Source organism: Drosophila sechellia, chromosome 3R (assembly GCF_004382195.2).
Source record: "Drosophila sechellia strain sech25 chromosome 3R, ASM438219v1, whole genome shotgun sequence".
Classification (NCBI taxonomy): domain Eukaryota; kingdom Metazoa; phylum Arthropoda; class Insecta; order Diptera; family Drosophilidae; genus Drosophila; species Drosophila sechellia.
The window spans coordinates 15,127,171-15,143,910 of NC_045952.1; the positions used below are offsets into that span (position 1 = coordinate 15,127,171).

At 43.1% G+C, this 16,740-nt stretch overlaps 1 protein-coding gene across 3 annotated transcripts in view; it reads left to right on the plus strand.

Annotated features, from left to right (window-relative positions):
- Positions 1–12,287: 12,287 nt before the first annotated feature.
- Positions 12,288–16,740, plus strand: part of LOC6606524 (band 4.1-like protein 5) — a 6,150-nt gene continuing 1,697 nt past the window's right edge. The window contains exons 1-9 of one of the 3 annotated variants that reach the window (XM_002031289.2): positions 12,288–13,221; positions 13,849–13,996; positions 14,064–14,240; positions 14,350–15,418; positions 15,480–15,614; positions 15,748–15,867; positions 15,927–16,081; positions 16,203–16,384; positions 16,557–16,740. The exon at positions 16,557–16,740 is cut by the window's right edge and continues 374 nt beyond it. In XM_002031289.2, the coding sequence (XP_002031325.1) occupies positions 12,988–13,221; positions 13,849–13,996; positions 14,064–14,240; positions 14,350–15,418; positions 15,480–15,614; positions 15,748–15,867; positions 15,927–16,081; positions 16,203–16,384; positions 16,557–16,740 (2,404 nt within the window). In that variant the 5' untranslated portion in view covers positions 12,288–12,987. The remainder of the gene's footprint in view (positions 13,222–13,848; positions 13,997–14,063; positions 14,241–14,349; positions 15,419–15,479; positions 15,615–15,747; positions 15,868–15,926; positions 16,082–16,202; positions 16,385–16,556) is intronic. The other 2 variants (XM_032720384.1, XM_032720383.1) reach the window with 2 other exon arrangements.

The following is a 16,740-nucleotide window of genomic DNA, read 5'->3' on the forward strand; positions in this document are numbered from 1 at the left end:
TTTGCAATTTTCGACCCGCTGTCTGTCTGTCTGTCTATCAGTCCGTTTGCCGGTAAGTCCGTCTCTCATCCCCGCCCGTCTCCCATCCATATTTGTATACATCTATTCTGGGTTCTGGTCTGGTTTGTTTGTAGGTATGTCCGCTACGCACTTGCCACGCCCTGCATGTTAAAATGTTTTTCAAACATGCAAAGATCACTGCCACAAACGCAAACGCTCCTTCATTCACATAAATACGCGATACACTGCAATAAACGACAATATCTAATTCTATCAAATTCTAAATCATTAAGTTTAGTAAGCTTAAGCACGAATTTGATAAGCTTAAGTACAAGAATATTTATCAATATGTATCTTTAGTTCATAACTTTTTCATTTATTTTCCTACAAAACTAGTATGAAAGGTGTTACGAAAACTGCATAAAATACTTATATAAAGAGTTTTAAATAACTTTGCCTAAATAAATGAAGGTGTGTACATTTTTCTTCAAGTGTATCACGCAAGCACGGAGTTAAAGCCGACTGGCCGCCACAGAAACCGAACCCGTTGACATTGTTTTGGTTTTTGTTCTGCGCTCGACCCGTGCGATATATAATCAGAATTCGTAGGCACGCATTATTGAATGAGTTTCCCCCACCAGCTGCCGCCCTCGGAAAAAGCGGGTAAAAAAAATAACGCCGATGTCGTGCCTTATATGAGATTCAGAATGGGAATGGGCGCTTGTATCCGAGTATCGTATCCGTATCCATCGCCCGCTCAACGTATGCTCCGCAGATAAGATACTTTATTGACATTGCGTGTCTAAACACTTTACCGCTACGTTAGTTATTGTTCTTGTCGTTTTTGATTGCGATTGTGCGCTTTAAGCCTATTTGCATACTCATATTTCTTCATTCGGTGCGGCTGTGTGCGTGTTTCCAAACCACTCACGACCATGTGTATCTGCCAGATAGATTTGGAATAGTTTTAATCTGAGAAACACACTATTTATTAGAAATTGATTTCGGCAGGTGACACGAAAGTGGATTTATTTGTCTGATTGCACACATGTAGATTAGTGCATAGGGAGTGAGGGCTTCACCTCTGAGTGAAGTAACAGAAAAAAGGTATAAAGTTATTAAGGCTGGAATTTACTTAATTTAAATATATATTTTCAATAATGTCTTTACTTTCTTCAACTTTATTTTGTAACAATATTAAACATAATGTTATATAGCGCCGTTTTATACCTGGTTGGACATTTGAATTGAACCCAAACTCCAGTTAACACCCAGATCAAAACTAATATCTTAATTGAGCTTACATTCAATCAGGTTTGGGGCTTTTTTAAGGGATTAAAATTTATGATCGCACTTCATCATTAAAGGGCTATGAAACGAAGCAGAGGAGGGAGATTATAATATATGTATGAGACAAGTTTTGACATTCGCCCAGTTTCCGGTTATGTTTGATCTGTTTGAAAGCCAAATTAGGGCCTAATATGATCTAATTTGGCTTGTGGTTTCAGCGTTCCTTAATGGCGAGCACGTTCATTTAATAAATTTTGGCACAATAGACAGTGTTTTGTGCCTATGACGTTTTCTTTTAGTCATAAATTATGTGGCTAAACAGAATGGGTCGCCAAAAAGGAAAATCAGTGCCTCGCACAGGTGATGCAAGAAATAATCAATGCAGCTGGAAAGGAATGTAATACATTAAGGTACTATTAGTACACTTAGAGAAAACGGTAGGTGTGTGTTTCCTATAAATGGCTGTTAAATTACTACTGTTAATAAAACTCTGTATATTTCAAAGAAGATAACTTCCTTGCAAATTTAAATGATGCAATCACTTACACTGTTAAATCTTCTAAAATTCCATCTTTATTTCATACAATCCTATAGATTTTTTCTCGACTCTGCAGATAATGGACCAATTGAGAGCGGGCATCCAACGAATGCCCACGTCAAGTGTCTGTCAGAGGCAATGAGGATGACGCAGTCGCCCCAAATCATTAATTTCAGAAAACGTGACTTTTTTGCCATATGTTGAATTCTAATTCCACTCATTAGGCGGCGCACAGGGTCCGCTGCCATTCTAAACATAACTTCAAAAAGGTGCAGACTGCACTTGTGACACGTTTCGTAATCTCTTGGCGGAAAGGCTTCTTTCGCTGGCATTTTCCATTTTCCATAAGCAGGCGACGGCGAACCGCAAACCACAAGCGCCACCGCATCCTCGAAGAAGCCCAGTTACAGATTCAGATGCAGCTAAAAAACAGAAACAGAGGCAGTAACATACACAGTTACAGATACTCACATGTGTATTTACAGATGCAAAGACAAATACCTGCATCTAAGTACACCCTGGAAGTGGGCGTGAGAGGGGGCGTGGCAGGTGGTGCTGGAGGACTCCTCAAGGAGATGCTATTTCCGCAGCGGAAGGCAGCACATTTGAAACCAGCCAGTGGCAAATCTAAGCGGGTTTCAGGGGACAATTTTCAAAATTCTACAATTAAAAACAAAATAACTAAATTAAAAAAAATATTTGCTCCATTACAACTTTAATTTCTAGCTTATAAAGTACACGAAATATGAGCTGTGTAAGAGTTCAGAGCTGTCGAAGTTCTCAAGCTTGGCCACGAAAAATGTCGGCCTTAAAAAGCTCTTAATTGAGTTTTAGTCTTCTGGTTTCCAGCTGTGAAATTCCGAGTGCCAGAGTCAGGCCGCAATATCTATAAAATTAGCCAGATATTCGAATGGAAGCCCCCCATTAGAATATTTTTGGTGTTCGCCCCTGCCAGAGCCACAGCCACCAACCCACTTTTGTGCCCAGATCCTGGGACAGAGTCTAATTAAAATAAGCTAGCTGCCAGCTTCGCCCAACTCGAGACTAAGAAAGGTCGCGGATTAGTCCGACTTGGCTAGTTGCAGTTGGCATCGTTGCTGCATAGTTGCTGTTGCAAATTGCAAATGCAAATGCAGATGCAAACACGCTGCATAATTGGCCATTTCTGTGTGCAGTTGCCGCACATCGTTCTCAATCTTAATTAACAAATATACAAACGAATAAAAGTGCGAGCGCCAAAAAGGGAGGAGCTCTTGGCTGGTTGAGGTTCTGGATCTGGACTACGTGGAGGAAGGATGGGGGAAAGACAAAAAAGCCCGCCACCATGCGACATAAAATGCAATTTACGACTTGTCATAAAGGGAGACCCGCCATATAGTAAATCATTTTTTATGTAGCCAAGAGTCGGGAGAGGACATCGCGACCATAAGTAGCTGGCCGGACTACTAAAAACGCGAATAAGCCACGGTTAGGCCGAACATAAAATCCTTTAGCACCTTTCGAATCCGAGTGCCGAGGATGAGGACGTGGTCGAGGACGAGGACGAGGACGAAGGGATTCGAATGGAATGGCTCACCGGCTAAACGCGAAATTTACACAATCAACAAATGACATAAAATTGTTGCCAAAGTGGCGCAAGAAAAGGAATAAATTGCATGACAAATTCCCAAGACGCGGGTCCAACACGAATGATGAACGATGATTATAAGGCAAAAGGAAGCCAGCCAGCTAGATATAGACCCAATTTCAGAGGGTTTCGGAACGGATGGATGGATGGCGGGATGGATGGATGGTTGGGAAGAGGAAAAAGGACAGGAGCAAAACAACATTTTAAGTCCTCGAATTCCAACATGTGGAGCAATAATAATAATTTTATTGTTTTAACAAAGGCAGCATAAAGTTGTTTGAGCCACAGCTGAGCGGCTTTTAAAAACAAATCGCAAGGTGAGCACGGCCTGAGTCCTGGCTTCCTCATGGAAACGGAATGAAACAGTGGCAACAGTGGAAACCGTGGAGGCACGAAGGCATCCTGCGAAGCCAGGACCAGCAGGACCCCCAGGATAAGTGCCAGGCAAGCGGAAAGATACAGAGCATACCCGTGCATACATATAAAAGCGCTTTTTGCCAACAACGCTGCAAAATGTGTAAAAAAAAAGAAGCGTCGGGTAAGAAAACAAATATAGCAATGCCAGGAGCAGGAGAATGAGGAGGAGGTGGTGGCTGGGGGCTGGGGGCAGCCCCCTAATACGACCCACACACACATAACTCCACAACACGAAAACAAATAAAAATGGCGAAATAAAGCTGAATAAGATCTGTAGCGAAATATTTTTATTGCCATTTTGGCGACGTGGGTGGGATGTATCTGTATGAGCGCCTTTACGATATAAATATAAATATAAATAGGAGAAAGGTACGCCGGCTAAGGGTGAAGCAGGCAGCACCCAGCACCATAATTTACGCGGCCATAATTTGTCATTAAAATCTTCCCCAAATAATTTTATGTTGAAATGCAAATTTTAAATATACGACTCTTTCATGCGAACACAAATGCACAAATATCAACATATCGCCGTTTGGGTACGTAAATACAAATGGTTTCTATAAATTTCATCCAGATAGGAGCAGCAGCGGCAGCAGGTGAGGAATGGCTCCGGATTCCGGACTGCTAGGCCCGGGAGATTGCGATTGCCTTTGTGGCCTTTGATTTAGATGCATGCGCTGCGGGTAATTGACTGGAACCATCCAAGATCCAGCCAATCTCCCATTCCCGTTCCCATTCCCACTCCCAATCCCCTAATCCTGTCCAAGTCGTTCATTTGCGTAAATATGTGAGTGCGGCGCCGAGACTTGTAGATTGAATTTTTGCATTCGGAGCAGCCAATCCATCATACGGCTAGCTGCTAAATTGAATCAATTATGATTAAGCTGGGAATACATAGATTTCAGTGGATCAGAAATGAGGATTGATACATTTAGGCAGGAAAATGTACCGGAACATATTAAAGAGCATCTAATAATTCTAATATATTTCCTTAACATTACCGTTTCTTCCCATCTGCAACCTAAGCCGACAATATACTTTTACTATTTCCAAGACGCCACCAATGTCAATCCCATTTTCGAAATTTATTTCCAGACAATTGGCAAATCAATAACAAAGTTATATTCCGTTTACAGTCGTTTCAACTGACAATTGCCACACATGCTACACATTGTAAATATTTTATGCCACCCGGCAAATATTTAAAGAACTTCACACTCGTGATATGTGAACTCAACTGGGTGAGAGACTTGTTTTATGGCGGACTGACGGGTGCCAAAAGCAACAATCTTTGTTACTACATTTGTGTTTAATCTTTATGGCGCCTCCAGACCCCAGCCACCACCTAAAAACTGCTCGAGTTTCCTACCAGTTTGCTGAACTAAATCATAATCACGGAAAACGTTGGGTTGGCAAATGCTGCGTGTCATTTGAGAGCACACATCATAAAGCAGCAATTAAGACAATGTTCAAATCGTAAGCGTCAAAAATGTCATAGAAAATGCGTAGGACAATAAAAAGAAAAACACCCATAAAACTGTGCAGCAGACCCACAAAGTGAGATGATGTAGGTGAAGGTATGGGGTATGGGCATGGGTATGGGATCCCATCCTAACCGGGAGTCAAAGAAGAAACGTTGCCATCGCTCCACTACTAATTGTCTGTCAAAATTCTATGCACAGTTACGGAGATGAGATAAGTGCGTAGTAACCGAGTTGAATGCACAAGATATCAGACGTCCTCCTTCAAAGGGAATGGAAAAAAAGCAGCCAGGATGTTCTCCTTGGGCAAGACATTCGCCCAGAGGGAGTCCTGCAGGAGTCCTGCGGAGGATGTAATGAAACAGCCACAAAGGAGCACAGTATTCTTTGATGAAAACGAGCGATGAGGCTGGCATTTAAGTACGTGAATTGAAAGCTGCTGTCGAAAATGAGGAGTGATTTCACTAGTTCTATTTCCGGGAGGTTTAGAAGTTCTTACAGTTGTTTTTATGGTTTTTGACACCAGAAACAAGATCTTTTACTTTTGACAACCATCATGCAGGAAGTCCTGATGAAATCGATAAATATCTTGACAAAATGTCCTAATAAAAATAATGAACAACGGGACGGACCCAATAGCCCTTTAAAGAAATAACCCTTTGCTTTCCATTTCGCTCAAGAAATGAGGGTTTTCGCATTAAAAGATGCAATCATCCCTCGAAATCAGAAGTTTCCATCGCAATCCAAACACTTTGCCATCAGATCGGCCCACCCTTTGCCTTGCCAATTTATGAAGTTTTATACTCGTGACTATTTACATTGGCTGAAACACTATCACCGAAAGCCAGGAGATGATGCTGTCGAGTGCTTATTGCCCGGCACTCTTCGTAAAGTGGAGAAATATGTCAAGTCAGTGGCAAATATTTGGGCCAAATAATTGACTGACTCTCCGAGTCGAATAGTATCAGTATGAGTATGAGTGTGAGTGCGAGTGCGAGTGCGAGTGTGGGAAATGGACTGTGTAGTGTGTGCAAGTATCTTCTATCACTCCGCTGTCAGGCCATCTTCAATCCAGTCCACTCTCGGCAATCTCATTTCGATCAAATAGATGTCGCAACAATCACCGCACACCACACACATGAGGCATTCGGCATATATGAAAAACAGTAGCCTGTCGCCCGTAAAGGAAGCGGAAATGACTCTTAGCAGCAGGCTAGCGGCGAGTCCATATCCGTATCCGGGATTCCCAATTCCGGATTCCGGGCTCCGGACTAATGCCGACCTAAGGCAAATATAATTGCGTGTGTGTTGTATTTCGGGACATTTGCATGCAGGCGTCATCTGGCTGGGGTTTTGCGGTGGTCATCTGTTCATCTGGTCAGAAAGACACAAAGACACAAAGAGCCAGAGACACAAGGACAACGCCTAGGCCAAAAGTCCGACAATTGTGCTGAGTCCGGGGATTCCCCGTCCGATCCACACATCATCTTCCGGGCCGGACAACTGCCACTACAACTACAACTGCATACGTGCCCAACAAAATATTGATTTAAATGAGTTTCGGTTTCGGTTTTCATTTCCCATCGAGCCAAACTCGAGCAATCAGCAAATTGTGATGCTCAATGGTCCCACTTTTTCCTCGAGCACTTCTTCCAGTGCCACTCGTTATAGCCATGTAATTCTGTTTGTGCCTTCTCCGGCAAAAAGCGCATGATAAGCAGAATATTGCACATCGATGATGAGCTTCATCCTGCCCGCCTTCCAAGGATGTGGGGGTGTGCGCCTCTGCCGGAGGTGAGATTTATGTGGCCACGGGGCAGCAGCACTGGGGATAAAACTGGAAGAAAGTTATCTCAGATTCCTTGATATTTTACCACACAAACCAAGCTATAAATCATAAGAAAATTGTTATTTAAATAAATACAAAAAAACTGTTTACATTTTATTAAGTAATTTAAATTGTTTTAACTGCAAACAAATATTTAAGTATTTGTCTTGAATATAAATATAATATAAAATATTTAAAATTTGTTGTTCAATTTTTTTTATTTCTACAAGGAAAAAGCTTGAAAATGAATAGAGCTAAATTGCTATTGTAAAAACAGTATGTAGTACTTCTAAATTTTTAATGAATCATTTTAACTTTTGTGCGATATCGTTCTTAGTGTTTCCCCCCGAAATGTATATCGTTTCTCGGGCCTGTCCCACTGTAATTAAGGCAAATCACATGTCAAGGTCCCTGTCAGGACTATAAGAAGACGTCAATAAAATAAACTACAGTTTAAAGTTGCCGCTTTGGTTATAGTTTAGCAGCTTTATTGCCGCCGAGGGCGTTCGGATGCTCAGATGGCTTTTTCTTTGGGGCGTTCGAAAAGTGCGAGATATACCAGAGATACCCGGACCAGATGTCCAGAAACTCTTGAGTGTAAATAGCCTGAAAAACCTTTGGAAGTTTGCCTCCTTTTTTGGGGGTATGATGGGTACGGCTAGCTCGGTAAGTTGGCAAAAGTCATTTGAGGCAGCAAAGCCGCAGACAGTGAAGCAAAACGAAAGATGTTGTAAAAGTTTTGGCTTAGTTTCGTTCACCTAGTGGCATAGAAAAAACTGTTTGAATATAATTCTAATTTGCATATTATTTGGCTTTGGCTCCGGCGTCCTCCCGTTTCCCATTTGGAGTCGAATGGATGGATGGATGGCGGGGGATGGAATGGAACCTTTTGGCGTACATAATGGGCTGGAAAATCTTATACAAGGCAACGCAATCTGCAGGATTGCAGCGGCCACAAAGCTCTTAAAGTAATTAGTGGCATAAATTAAATGCCCCAACCCCCCGAGTGGACTTCTGCCCCGAAAACAACAATGGGCAATTGTTTGAATGACCCTTGTGCCACTTTTAATTGTTGCAATGCTGCGAAACTTTTCGACCTCACCGGCCAAGGCGAAAGCGAAAGAGTTGCGGAAAAAGGCCTCTAGCCTTTTTGTCACCGCCGTGGAAAATTGAGAGTAAGGGGGATAATGGTGGAAAATCGGGTAGCGATTTCCTCCCGACGCACTGCAACAAAAGCGACCGACCGCGGGGCATAAATAACTTTTTTTATGCGTTTCATATGGGCTTTTTATGTGGACAGAAGGTCGACGCACAAGCCACGCAAAAATGCGCCCAAAATGAGGAAGAAAGTTGACACTTTTTAAATTGAATATAAAATAAAATAAATTGTGCGTTATTCAAAATATCACCCTGCCGCACAGGGTATTTTTCATTCCCAGCAGCTGTATGTGAGCCTAATTACATTTTATTTGGGCCGAAAGAGATTGCAAAATTGGTTAACTTTTGATTTTGTCATCAAAAATTGCGCCTTCATTTTAGTTTACCTCTTATAGTTTAAATTGACATTTATTTAGTTTGAGATGCTTAAAAAATATACAGAAACTAAAAGATGTTTTATTTAGAAACATTTATGTAAATAAACTGGGAAAATCGATGAAAATATAATAAATAAATATTCATTACATATACTGGTGCTTAAATTTATTAAATTACTTAAATGTTTTTATCTGTTTCTGTGTTTCACTCCGTTTGCGCTGCCAAATATATAGCATTTCATTTGAAGGTTTCTCTCTTTATTTTGTATTCCAATTATGTAATGAAAATTCTCACTGATATGATTTCGAGTAATTAAGCCTGTAAGCTGGCTGCCAGTGAAAACGAAAGCAGCGAAAGCTGCTGCAACATTGATTTCCAATTGATTTTGGCTTTTGTCGCCTTTCAGTCATAAAAATACTCATCGAAAATTACATGCCAAAATAAAACAAGCTGTTGACTTGCCAAATAGCCGTGAAATATTCCCCCAGGGCGTAGGTGAGCAGGTAACGGCAATCGCATCGCCCTGCCGCTCGAAATTCGCTGAGACAACAAATGTCGCCAACCAAGCCAACCACCCAAGCCATCCAAGCCACCTATTTGCCCACCGACCACACCCCGCTTGGCCTCCCACTCCGAGTCCGGCGTATCTGTCTCCGGACAGTAACGAGTCCTGCTCATGGGCGGAACTTGAGCGGAGCAGGAGTAGGAGCAGCAGGAGGAGCAGGCTGGATGCCAGGAGGATATCGTAAAGCGACACACAATCACACATAAAATTTTACAACACGAGGATGTTTTTTATTGCACTCGTCCCCAGACTGGCTGCTCGTCCTGGTGTCCTTGTCCCCAATCGAAGGACCTTAAGTAGCCAATTACTGGAAACTTGGAATTCCCAGTCATTCGATGGGCAAGGGTTTCTCAGCTACAGCTTCGCAGTTTGTTAGCGCTCGCCCATCAGCCGAGTAAACAACAAAACATTTTTCTATTTAATTAAATTGGATTCACCTCTTGGTCGCTCATTCGCTGATTTATGGATGGAAGCCAATAAATTTGCACAGCGCTTCTGATTCAGATTGGGATTGGGATTCGGATTCTGCTTTTTCCGCTGATTCTGGCTGAGCCGTGAGCCGTTTAAATCACGAGCTGTGCTGCGGTTTTAATTAAAAGGAATTTATTTTCCACTCAACTGCAGATAAGTGCGCAGACAGTTGGGCTGTACGAGTAGCAGCATCCACATCCGCAGACGACCATATTAATATAATAGTTTACCTTTGCCTCCGCTTTTGTTGCTCACTGCACCACCTCATCGCAGCACTCGCACCACTAGCTCCCCTCTGCACCACCGCACCACACTACACACACACACACTCACTCAAACGGACGCAAATATTTGCCCACCTCGTATTACATACCCACGACTCGCCATTATCGTTAAGACAATACAAAAGGCCACATTTGGTACAGGGAGAAATAAGAGGGCTAAATTCGGGCCACAACTCACTTCCTGAATTTATTGAACCAAATGGGTACGACTTTGAAGGACACTGAAGTTGAACGCAATTTATAAATCAACTTTAAAGAAATTAATAGTAAACAGAAGATAATAAAAATATTGTTCTTTTCAACAGGTCCGTTTGACATTAAAGTACTTTCGATTTATCAAATTATTTTTTACTTTCAACCGGATATCCGGGGAATTATTACACTTCATTATAAATAAAGCCCAATGATATATCGAAGAAAGAATATATATTTTCTTTGACATTAAGGAGAATTTTTCAATTATAACTATGCTGATTTTTAGGATTACTCTTGATATAGTTACTGGTTTCCACACCTAAAGTTTTTGATAATTTATTGGCACCTTCGGATATATTTGTTCGAGTGCATTGTGCGTTTTGGTTGCGTATATGTACATATGAATGTAACCCTTTGCAAACATGTCTATTTTGGTCAATGGCAATGGCAACGCAAGCCATTTGTTAATTGTTGCCACACCCCTGCGGCCGAGAAAATCGAGACGGGACGGGACCTGAATCTGGGGATCTGGCATATGGGATCTGGGATCTGGAAGCCAAGAACAGAGAACTGAAACTGGGGGTGCGGGGCCTTTGGCCGCCTGTCATAATTACGGAACTGGCTGCTCAAGTTGCCGCAGCTGGCACCTAAGACATTGGCCATGGCTAAAGACCTGCATCGTCGCCTGTCTAGTTATTAAATAGATGGATGGATGGATGGATGGGCGATACGGGGCTGCTGGGCGATTCCTATTCCATCGAAGCCCGACCACAGATCGGGTTTCAGGTATTAGTCAGTAATTAATCATCCGGCTTGTTATAACGGCCAATTGTGTAATTACAGCATATATGGATATCTAATGCGTTCGATAAAAATGTAAATGCGCATATATGTATACTTACATATATCGTCCTCAATCGGGCGAATCGAGAATTAATGGCCAATAAGCGAAAATGAATCATGCAATTGGCGCCCAATGGCTTCAACTTGGCGCAAAATGTTGTAAAGCCCTCGGCCCAAAAGCCGAACCTCTCGAGGGCCCACTAAAACCCCGATATAAACAGGGCCCGCAGCCAAGATGTTAAAACACCCACCCACCGCCCACTCTACACACACACTCACACATATATGTAGAAAGGAAATCGCCGGCGATAAATCTCCCATTTACCTTTAAACTCGAAATACGACTACCAATGGGGAGTCGAGGAAAATCGAGGGTAAATCGGAGGAAAATGGGTGCGGAAGTTGGGGAAGTTAGGGAAGTTGGGATGTGCTGGAGTGGACACTGTTACGGCCTTAAATCCACTAACAAATAAAGGAATAAATTGCCCATAAAAAGGATTTTGCAAATGCCGGCTGCAACTACGGAACCCACTTGTGTTTCCTATTTTACAGTTATTGTGCACTTCTTTCTAGTTTAGTTGCTTGTACTAAACTTAAAGAATTGCGCGACCGCAAATGCCAACAAGTTTTGTGCGATTCTTTTCCACCGGCAAAAGCCAAATGTTTATGATTAATTCTGTTGCTTCTCATTTGATACAAAATAAGGATGGGATTGTTTTTAACTTTGTCTAGATAATTTAGAGTTATATTCGTGCTTGCTTCTTTTGATGTGATTAATATTACCATTTGCATAAGCTAATAAATATACAGTTAACAATTTTTGAATTGAAAGAATCACACTGTAGCAAAATACTTTGTGAGTTTGTAATTTAAAATAATGATTTAGAATTTCCTGCACAACGTACAAAAACTTTGTTGAAATCAATCAATTAGTACCATTTGTCTAATTTTTGGAAATGATCATTTGTAGAAAGTTCTTTTATAATATTTTCTATCAAAATACTTATTACATGAAAAACCAAATCCAAAATTAGCGGACTAAATTTGAAATTGGCGAATTAGCTATTTTCTAGCCAAGAGAGAGGTTCGTGTCCTAGCTTAACGAATATCGTGGTTCTGCACCTAAAACGAATTCGACGGTCACACAGAAATACCGAAAACCGCCAAAACCTATTTCTTGTGTACGTGGTATATTTGTCGTGACCACATCTGGTCACACTGCTCACATAAGATCAACAACTACTGCGGCCATTCTTACATTCTACTCTTAGAAAAATCACGGAAGTGCACTTAAACAGCCCGAAATAATAACAAAACAACACAGTGAATGGACGATGCAACACCGCCAACAAAATAAAGTGTGAAAACAAGCGATTGAAAACCCGGAAAGTCGCCTCGCGAAGCGGGAACTAACGTGTTTGTCTGGCCTGTTTTTTCTCTCTCCTCTTTTTCGCCAACCAAAAACCAGGCTAACAGTGATTTTTTCGCGGGGGAGGGGTTGCGGCGAGCCAAAACCCGTAGTAAAGAAACCGCCCGAAAGGAGCGCCCACTTTGGCCAGCAACTTCAGCTCAGCTCCCCGAACCAAAAGTGAAGAAAAAAACAAAAAACTAAAAGGAAAACTTAAGTAAAACGGGGGCGTCTATCGCTTGCAAGTGTGTTGGTTAGTCAGTGTACGTGTGTGTTGGCCAGAACAAGTTGGCTGCGCGTGTGTGCGTGTGAGGGGTTTTTGATGTCTGCGCTGTCTTTTTTCCCCAGCCGAGGTGAGCACACAGGTGAATTATCGGTGCATTCGGCTGCCTTGGCAACAATTCCATAAAAACAACACATAGAAAACAACAATAGCGACCACCCGCACTATATAATACATACATACATAACACACACGTTTAAAACCAAACAAAATCCAGAAAAATGCTCCGTTTTCTAAGCCGTCGCAAGGTGCGCAACAACTATGTGGATAATTCGAGAGGGGGCGGAGGTGGCGGCGGGGCAACTAGTTCCGCGGTGGGCGTGGCTGGGGGTGGTGGTGCCATCACCTCCGGCGGCAGCTCACAAATAAAGCCACAACGCATCGTGGTCAACAAGAACAAAATCGACTGCCGCGTCATTCTGCTGGACAACACTGACCTTTCCATCGAATTATCGGTGAGTACATGAGAGCCCACATCGAATTACATTTGGCCCATTTTCGATATTTTGGCTTTCACCCTTTAAATTGCTGCCGTTGGCAGTAATTTTCGGAAGGCAAACAAACAAGCGATTGGATCTTATAAGAGAATACCGTCAAGGTAGAGATAAAGATAGAGCTAAAGTGGTTGGTAGGGTGGCTCAGTCAAACGTACTAAGTAAATGATGGCTTAAATTTTACAAATCATCTTTAGCACTATCATTTATACGTATTTAAGCTTAAAAATATTATTTATAGTACTTCTATATAGCAAGTCAGGGTATTTATGGTCCATTACATTCACTCTGCTAGGAGAAATATTGAATTCTTAAAAAAGCCCAAACTATTTTGTAGCAATACCATGACAATAACAATAAAAAAGTGAACCGAAAATGTTTTAACCATTTCATTTATTGGTCCACCCTAATGAAGACACTACGGCAGCTTGCATTGCCTCAGTCCGTGTGATAAAAATAAGCAAATTGCTGCTGATCAGCACATAATTTAACCCGCTAAGCGAACGTGATTAGTTCAGGGTCGCATTGATTTACACCTGCCCCCCGTCGGAAGCATTAATTTTTCCACTTTGCTGTTTGCCGTTGCAGAAAAAGGCATTGGGCAGCTTTTTGTACGAACAGGTATTCTACGCACTGGACATCATCGAGAAGGATTACTTTGGACTGCAGTTCATGGATGCCAATCACGTCAAGCACTGGTTAGATCCCACCAAGCCCATCAAGAAGCAGGTCAAAAGTGAGTTAATGTGTGAAACCAATTACGTGGGCCAAACAATACTAATTATTATTTACCTTTCCCGCAGTTGGGCCGCCCTACACGTTCCGGCTGAAGGTGAAATTTTACTCTTCGGAACCCAATACACTGCGCGAAGAGCTGACCCGCTACCTGTTCTTCTTGCAACTGAAACAAGATCTTCTCGAGGGGCGACTCGACTGTCCGGAGGACAAGGCCACCGAACTCTGCGCTTTGGCATTGCAGTGTAGGTGTTTTTCTTATTTCATTGATATAATTTGACGGATTCACTCATCTTGAAAAAAAACGTTATAAGTTTATCGATATAGTACTAATTGTTTATTTTTCACTCACAGCTGAACTGGGCGACTATGACAATCAGGAGCATTCCGCCGCCACCGTCTCGGAGTTCCGTTTTGTGCCCGAACAAACGGAGGACCTGGAGATAGCCATACTAGACGAGTACAAGACGTGCCGTGGTCTCACGCCTGCTCAAGCTGAAACGGCATTCCTAAACAAGGCCAAGTGGCTGGATATGTACGGTGTTGACATGCACACGGTGCTCGGAAAAGATGGCTGCGAATATCACCTGGGCCTTACGCCCACCGGAATACTCGTTTTCGAACGAGATCAGAAGATCGGCCTGTTCTTCTGGCCCAAGATCAGCAAGCTGGATTTCAAAAAAAAGAAATTGACTCTTATTGTGATCGAGGATGACGACGAGGGAAGAGAGCAGGAGCACACCTTTGTCTTCCGGCTGTACAACGAGAAGGCGTGCAAACACCTATGGAAGTGCGCCGTGGAGCACCACACCTTCTTCCGGCTTAGGGCACCGGTTAAAGGCCCCTCAGCCCGTCAAAACTTCTTCCGTATGGGCTCTCGCTTCCGGTATTCCGGACGTACCGAGTTCCAGACCACGCAGCAGAGTCGAGCCAGGAGAACGGTGCAATTCGAGAGACGACCATCGCAGAGATTTGCTAGCCGGCAGTCGCACCTGTTGCGCGAACGACAAAAGGCTTCCCAGGAGGCGGCGGTGTCGGCGGTGGCCTCCGTTAATGCTCGAGCTGCTGCCGCTGCGGCTGCCGCAGCTGCATCTCAATCGCCTGCACCGGCTACTCCCTTAGTATCTTCCCAAGTATCGACACCCACTCCTAGCAACGATAACAATAACGACGCCTTCGACTCGCTCATTTCCACGGATCAGTTCATCACTGTTACACCTTCGCCTTCGGTGCTTACTGTCATTCAAAACTCGGCCATTATTGAACCGGATGCGGCCTGCAGTGGTTCCATCAGCTCGTCCTCCCAGGCAGCAGCCAACTTCGCCTCGCTGGGCCGCAACTCCCTCAAGTCCAACTTCAGCAACGAGGATCCGGCGTACAGCAAGATTGGATCAATTGGCAAGGCGTCAGGGCTGACTGTGAAGTAAGAAGTTAATCTGAATTAACCTTTCCGTCCCCTTTTTAAATGTATCTTTTTTTAAAAGATTGGAGCCAGACTACACACCACCATACTCACCGAATGCCACTAAGAACTTTGACGAAACCAATCCATTTAGAAATGCAACGAGCTCCCACCATGGCAGCTTTGGCAAGGCTTCCATTAGCTCCGGTCAGCTCAGGTAAACCGTTGGTGTATTTATACTATCATTGTACCTTTATATATTTATTGCTTTAACTTCCCGATTAACTAATTCGCCTGTTTCTGTGTTTGTTTTTCACCTGTCTTTCTGTGTTGTGTCTATCATTGTGCAGTGTTAAGAGCGGCTTGTCGGATAAAGATAGAGAGCTAGACTCATTGCTTAAGTCCATTGTCAAAGATCCATCCCCATCAGTGCTAGCAAACGAAGCCATTAATGATGCTAACAGTATCAGGTAGCGTAACCCATGTTTAGATATTGAAATATACTGACGGCAGTGTGATATTTTGGCAGGGTGACCATCAACAAGACCTTCGACATGGACCACAACACGGAGACACTGAAGCGCCTCTCGAACGCCAATGAGAAGCCCAACAACCAAGTGAAACTGGCCAATGTGAACACCACGGCCCTGCCGCCTGGCAACATCAAGTGCAATATTTTAAAGGGTGAGTTTACCAACTTAATTGGTTGAAAAGCTCTTGCAAGCCTACATCTTATGCGTACAAAAAAGCAAGCATTTTCTCTTTAGCTTAATACTAAATAAATATTAATTAACAAATCCTGCAGCTCGCGTTGAGGAGGAGCTGGGAGCCGGAGGCAACGCCAAGCTTACCAATCAGATGTTCGTACCGGCCGCCCACAGCAGCAACATGCACACGAGCAACATGAACAGCAGCAACAGCAGCAGCAGCAACAACCATGCACACAGCGATGGACCGGATTCCCTGAACGCCACCTACATATCAGTGGTAAGTTGTTGGCCAGCGAACCAGTTTAAGCCCACTGCATTGCACTCGTTTCATGCCTTCTGTTTATACGTTCTTATTTCCATTCGTTGTCCGCACTTAATGTTTATCCGTGGTATTGCGTGTGTTGTTTCCGTGTGCTTGTGTCTGTATGCTTGCTAAACCACAAAAATAGGGAGGCGATAAGCTGACGCTCAGCATACCGGAACAGAAGCCGTCGACGGGTAGTAGCAGCAGTTCCAGCACTTCGAGCACCACTACCACCACCACCAACGGAAATGGACCCTATAGTAATGCCACCTTTGTGTCGGGATTCAGTGCACCACTCACTCCGCCGTCGTCGCTGCCGGCGAATCTGA